The 7,184-nt window shown below is 38.7% G+C and overlaps 1 protein-coding gene across 1 annotated transcript in view; it reads left to right on the forward strand.

Moving 5' to 3' along the window:
* Selenot (selenoprotein T) overlaps positions 1 to 3,861 on the forward strand; it is a 19,385-nt gene extending 15,524 nt beyond the window's left edge. Inside the window, exons 5-6 of the mRNA XM_005344016.3 lie at positions 748 to 901; positions 1,409 to 3,861. Of these exons, the coding sequence (XP_005344073.2) occupies positions 748 to 872 (125 nt within the window). The 3' untranslated portion in view covers positions 873 to 901; positions 1,409 to 3,861. The remainder of the gene's footprint in view (positions 1 to 747; positions 902 to 1,408) is intronic.
* The last annotated feature ends 3,323 nt before the right edge of the window (positions 3,862 to 7,184 follow it).

Raw genomic sequence — 7,184 nt, forward strand, 5'->3', positions numbered from 1 at the left:
CAGTGGCTTTTTTCCTTGTGTCCCCCGAGTGTCTAAAACTCCTTAAGTTCCTTCTCAAGATAAATGCCAGTATATTCAGTGTGAGCAAAATTCCTATAAGGTCTAGATTAGGGGTCCGCCGACTATGGTCCTGTCTCTTATCCTATTGCCTGTCTGATGGTTTCCTTTGAACACAGCTTGCCCAGTTTTAAAGTGTGTTCCCATTCCTGCCTCAAGTTGCTGTGTGAGTTGAATGACTCACAGATACTCTTCCCTAGACAAAATGTTCAACTCTGGTTTGCTGCAGTTTGTTCCCCAATGTAAATTTCTCTGCCTCTTGGTTTCCCTTGCAATACTTCCTTATAACGGCGGCCTGTGCAGGCGTACTCTCCTTTTTAGCCTTCACACTGCTTCTACTGCCATGAGCCTTTACTCTAGCTTAGTGGCTTAGCGTTACCTTTTTAGGCCTAGTTTACCTGCTGTGCTTCCCTGGCAGTCAGCAGGAAAGGCTGGTGACTGCGCTCCTCCTGGCACTGCAGTGTCTGGTTTCAGTCTTCCAGCATGTGGATAATTCTGTGCTGATGTCTGTGTGCCCAGTGTTTCCTTTGCTGCTGAGAAAGCCCCCAAAAAGGAAGAAACATGTGCTTTTGTAGCCCGTAATTGTGAATGAAAGCCAATAAGTATTTGTGGGGTCGATGTCTATCGTGGGATTACATTAATGTTTCTTTGGGGTGGGGTGGGGTGGGGTGCTGGCTGTTTGTTTTGTAGATGTGCCGGTATGGTCTAAGCTGGAATCTGGTCATCTTCCATCCATGCAACAACTTGTCCAAATTCTTGACAATGAAATGAAACTCAATGTGCACATGGACTCAATACCACATCATCGATCATAGCCCTACCTATCAGCACTGAAAACTATTTTGTAAGTAGTTTAAAATACAGTAGCTATTTGTAGCTTTCCTTTAACTCTTACCACAAATGCTAGTAGATGCTGCATATATTATCACTTCGGTTTCCCACCTAAGAGGAGCAGATGGATATCTTTCAGACTCTGAACTCCTTGTAGCCAGAATTGATGTGGGTTTTTTTTTTTTGGTTTTTTCGAGACAGGGTTTCTCTGTGGTTTTGGAGCCTGTCCTGGCACTAGCTCTTGTAGACCAGGCTGGGCCACCACCGCCCGGCTTGATGTGTTTTATTATAGTTTATAGATGCATAGCTTCTTACTTTCAAATAATTAGTTCCTAAACGCAGATTATTTTTTAACATGCTTAAGATAGAAAATTTTTGAGCAGATGTGTAAAAGTGAAGAGCCTTGGTTAGCTCTTGCTTAGTCATGTCATTTTCTGTCCTCTCTTTCAGCGGGTTAGCTTCCTAGGAGTTGGTATAACAGTGACTAAAATACAACGTTCTTCTTTTCTCTTTGTTTCAGACACTAAGGGATTTTGCAAGAGCAGCGTGACTGACATTATGAAGGCCTGTACTGAAGACAGCAAGCTGTTAGTACAGACCAGATGTCTCTTGGCAGGCTCGTTGTACCTCTTGGAAAACCTCAGTGCAAGACAGTTTTTCCATTGCTGGCACATGCTGAATTGTGCACAGCCATGGCGTGCAATGATGCTGTGTAGCTTTCCCAAGCCCACTGTTAACTGTTTGTTCTTCTTAATGTGGCATTACTACTTGTAACTCTTTTCTTGGTCATGTTTGAGAAAATACACAATTGAGTTACAACTTGAGTTTTTTTCAAGATGTGTGTTAAATTTGTGTTTTTATATGAATTTTCATTTTTTATAGTTTTAACATCAGTTTTCTTGGAAACACCTGAAGTTCCCAACTAATTTATAAAAGTTTATCAGATAGCTCTAATTTGGTCATACTTAATATATAGTTTTCAAAGCACTGCAGATTGTGAGCAGTAAATTATACAGGATGATGGGAAGAAATCCAATATCCAGAGTCCTCCTACCATATGTGTGTGTGTACCTGTGTGTGTGTATGTGCACATGTGCGCTCTTGTGCTTGTGTGTGGGGTGTGGTCTGTGTGTATGAGTGCATTATTATTATTAGGAACAACAAAACCAACTGCTTTTAAAATCCCATTGTGTAGTTCAGATGTCTTGCCTTGACCAATCTAATAAATTGATTAATGGGCCTTTATACTAAATTAAACAGATGTAAGTTAAACAAAAGTTTGTTGCTTAGTATACCTGTTAGCATTATTTTTAATACCATCTGCCTAATGTTTTGTTTTGGCTTACAGATATTCTCATAAAGGACATACTTTAGATTCACACACAAGTAATGAGCTAATTTACTGTTTTTAGAACAGTTGAAACTCACCTCACTAAAGAAAAATTCAGTGAAACCTCTTTACAAAGTATGTATTATGTAAACAGATCATTTGTCTAGTAATCAAATCACCTTAACATCATATATCAGAATTTTATTGTATTTGAAAGACAAAATTAAAAATATTTTTAATGTTTTCATATTGTTCCAGAGTTTTAAAAGAACCTTATGGTTGATAATAAGAATGATTTAGCAGAAATAGAAACTGAATAGCAGTTACATTGCGGCCATAGTAACAGACAGGGATGAAGTGGAAGAGCCTGGATTTGTGAGTGGAGGTTAAAGAGCTTAATTTAGGGGAGGTGTTGGTCCACCTGACTCTTGACTACTGGACATACCTTGAGTGCATTCAGGCAATGCCTCAGTGTGGAATCTACTGTGATCTTCAGCTAACAGGCAGATCAGATAGTCTAGTGATGAACTGAAGAAAACTGATGCAATGTTACCCTTGACTAGGATTGCAGCACTGCTAGCCCAGGTTCCTCTGGTGATAGACGTTGTCATTTAAACTCAAGTTCCTTAGAGGCTATTATTTATGTGTAAATATATATATTTTTGACTAGATCTTAACCTTGTTAATATGATTGATTGCCTATCACTCCAGACTGCACATCTTGTAAAGTTTAGCATCAGAGGGGCCTTTCTTCAAGTAATGGACATTCCATTTATGACATAGTTAGCTTTATGGCACATAGACATTCAGAATTTGGGCCATGGGTATTCACGTGTACTTGAGAGGTCAAACTATGAAGAACCTAAGGTCAGATCCAACTTTCTCCATGTTTGCCTTAGATCGAATTTGTCTCCTAGTTAATGGCTTCAACTGTGTTGGACATCTAGTAAAATTGAGCTGTTTTATCCATACTCATCTGTTTTATTTTATGCTTAAATCCAGAATTTAGTAGTCTACTAAACAAATAAATGAGATGCATGAATATAAAGATTATAAGGAAAAGGAGAAAGTAAACTATTTATAACGTTATTATATTACTAACAATTCAAAATGTATTGCTTATAAATTCAAAATGTAGTTGCTTATAAATTGGTGCAGCCGTGTAATTACAGAATTGTCTGTGCTCTAGAGCTAGAAGACTGTGGACTTGGCACCAGGCTGGCGGATTTCACTGGAGTTTTCAACACACTCGCCATTGTGAATGGTTTTAAAAAGCTGGTGAAACCTGGTTTTAAACTTGACCCTCGGTGTGTACGATGTACAGGAACACACGCCTTCTGAGCATTAGTGGCATTGGTGATGGCACTGGCATTAGTGACAGTTGCTCAGCCTGAGCAGCTGTGAAAGTGGTGGGATCCAGTGATGTCCAGTCTTACTTTAAAGGTTTATTAGTTTGGGATTTTGATTGACTGGCATATTCTATCATTGTCATAACAAAATAATTCAGTTAAAGTTTTTTTAAACATGATTTGATATTCTAGGGCTTTTCTTTTTTAAAAAAAAATGAGAAGCAGGTAAAGAATTGTAAAGATTTGGAACTTATTTGTGGCATTGTGAAAATAAATAAGCCAGTGTGAAAGGAACCCTGCTTTGTGTGATTAATTTTGCACCAACATATTTTACATAGTAAAGGTATTTAGGGAATTATGCATTGTAAAAGTTGTCATAATGTTTATTTCTTTTCTTTTTTATTATTTTATTTTATTACTTAAAAAAAATACCAATCCAAATTCCCACTCCCACCACACATCCTCCCACCCCCACTTCCTTCCAGTCCTAAGAAAGGGCAAGGCACCCTGCCCTGCTGAGAGTCCAAGGCCCTCCCTACTACATCTAGGTTGAGCAAGGTATACATCCAAAGAGAATAGGATCCCAAAAAGCAGTACATGCAGTATGGACAAATCTCAGTGCCACTGTCAATTTCCCCTCAGTCTGCCCCAACTGTCAACCACATTCAGAGGGACTAGTTTGATCCCATGCTCATTCACTCCCAGTCAAGTTGGAGTTGGTGAGCTCCCATTAGCTCAGGAAACTGTCTCAGTGAGTGACCTCCTTGCTCATACTCTCACTCCTTCCATTCTTTAGCTGGATCTTGGGAACTCAATCCAATGCTCCGATGTGGGTCTCTGCCTCTGTTTCCATCTGTTGGTAGACGAAGGTCCTATTGTGATATTTAAGATAATCATCAGTCTGATTACAGGGCAAGGCCAATTCAGGCCCCCTCTCTACTGCTTAGGGTCTTAGCTGGGGTCATCCTTGTGGATTCCTGGGAATTTTCCCAGAGCCAGGTTTCTTGCTAACCCCATAATGGCTCCCTCAGTCAATTTATCTCTTTCCTTGCTCTCATATCTGTCCTTCCTCCATCTCGACTATCTCATTCCCTCAAGTTCTCCTCAACCCTTTCTTCTCCCCTTCCTTCTACTCCCCACCCCCGTGCTCCCAAATTTTGTCAGGCGATCTTGTCTGTTTCCAGTTTCCAGGTACGTCTATGTATGTTTTTCTTTGGGTTCACCTTGTTGCTTAGCTTCTCTGGGATCATGATTTATAGGCTCAATGTCAGTTGTTTATGGCTAATAACCACTTATGAGTGAGTACATACCATATTTATTTTTTGGGTCTGGGTTACCTCACTCAGGATAGTGTTTTATAATTCTATCCATTTGCATGCAAAATTTAAGATGTCATTTTTTTTTAACCGCTGAGTAGTACTCTAATGTGTAGATGTGCCACACTTCCTTTATCCATTCTTCAGTTGAGGGGCATCTAGATTGTTTCCAGGTTATTACAAATAATGCTGCTATGAACATAGTTGAACAAATGATTTTGTAGTATTATTGAGCATCTTTTAGATATATTTTCAAGAGTGGTATTGCTGGATTCTGAGGTAGGTTGATTCTCAATTTTCTGAGGAACCACCACACTGATTTCCAAAATGATTGCACAAGTTTGCATTCCCACCAGCAAGGGATGAGTGCTCCCCTTACTCCACATCCTCTCCAGCATAAGTTATCATTAGTGGTTTTGATCTTGGCCATTCTGACAGGTGTGAGTGGTATCTCATAGTTGTTCTGATTTGCATTTCCCTGATAGCAAAGGAAGATGAACATGTCCTTAAGTATCTTTTGGTCAATTGAAATTCTTCTGTTGAATTCTCCCTTTAGTTCAGTACACCATTTTTTAATTGGGTTATTTAGAATTTTAATGTCTAATTTCTCGAGTTCTTTATATATTTTGGAGATCAGTCTGTTGTCTGATGTGGGGTTGGTGAAGATCTTTTCCCATTCAGTAGGCTGCTTTTTTTTTTTTTAAAGATTTTATTTATTATGTATACAATACAATGTATTGCCTCCATGTATGATTGCAGGCCAGAGGAGGGCACTAGATCTCATTGTAGATGGTTGTGAGCCACCATGTGGTTGCTGGGAATTGAACTCAGGACCTCTGGAAGAGCAGTCAGCGACCTTAACCTCTGAGCCATCTCTCCAGCCCAGTAGGCTGCTTTTTGTCTTATTGACCATGTCCTTGGCTTTATAGAAGCTTTTCAGTTTCAGGAGGTCCCATTTATTTATTGTCGCTCTTATTGTCTGTGGTACTGAGGTTATATGTAGGAAGTGGTCTCCTGTGCCCATGCATTGAAGGCTACTTCCTACTTCTCTATCAAGTCCGTGTGGTCAGATTTATATTGAGGTCTTTAATTCATTTGGACTTGAATTTTGTGCATGGCGATAGATATGGACCTATTTTTATTCTTCTACAGGTTGACATCCAGTTATGCCAGCACCATTTGTTGAAGATTCTTTCATTTTTCCATTGTATAATTTTAGGTTCTTTATCAAAAATCAGGTGTTATAAGGTGTGTGGATTAATATCTGGGTCTTCAATTCGATTCAATTTTTCAGCGTCTCTGTTTTTATGCCAATACCAAGCTGTTTTCGTTACTGTAGCTCTGTAATAGATCTTGATGTCGGGGATGGTTATGCCTCCGAATTTTTCTTTATTGTATAGGATTGTTTTGGCTATCCTGAGTTTTTTGTTTTTTCATATGAAGTTGATTATTGTTCTTCCAAGGTCTGTGAAGAATTTTGGTGGGATTTTGGTGATGATTTCATTGAATCTATAGATTGCTTTTGGTAGAATTGTCATTTTTACTGTGTTGATCCTTCTTTTCCAAGAACATAGGAGATCTTTCCATTTTCTGATATCTTCTTCAGTTTCTTTCTTCAAAGACTTAAAGTTCTTGTCAAATAGGTCTTTCACTTCCTTGGTTAGTGTTACCCCAAGATATTTTATGTGATTTGTGGCTATTGTGAAAGGTGATGCTTCTCTGATTTCCCTCTCATCTTCTTTGTCCTTTGTGTATAGAAGGGCTAATGATTTTTTTGAGTTGATCTTGTAACCTGCCACATCACTGAATGTATTTATCAGCTGTAGGAGTTCTCTCGTAGAAATTTTGGGGTCACAGATATGTACACTATCATATCATCTGCAAATAACAAAAGTTTGACTTCTTCCTTTCTAATTTTAATCCCCTTGATCTCCTTATGTTGTCTTATTGCTATTGCTAGAACTTCAAACACTATGTTGAAGAGATGGAGAGAGTGGACAACTTTGTCTTGTTCCTGATTTTAGTGGAATTGCTTTGAGTGTCTCTCCATTTAATTTGATATTAGCTGTCGGCTTGCTGTATATTGCATTTATTATATTTATATGGTCCTTGTCTCCCTAATCTTTCCAAGACCTTTATCATGAAGCGGTGTTGAATTTTGTCAAATGCTTTTTCAGCATCTAATGAAATGATCATATGGTTTTTTTTCTTTCAGTTTATTTATATGGTGGATTACATTGATAGACTGCCGAAAGTTGAACCAGCCCTGCATCTCTGGGATGAAGCCTACTTGATCATGAT

The sequence above is a fragment of the Microtus ochrogaster genome, chromosome 1, assembly GCF_000317375.1.
Source record: "Microtus ochrogaster isolate Prairie Vole_2 chromosome 1, MicOch1.0, whole genome shotgun sequence".
In the NCBI taxonomy this organism is placed as follows: Eukaryota; Metazoa; Chordata; class Mammalia; order Rodentia; family Cricetidae; genus Microtus; species Microtus ochrogaster.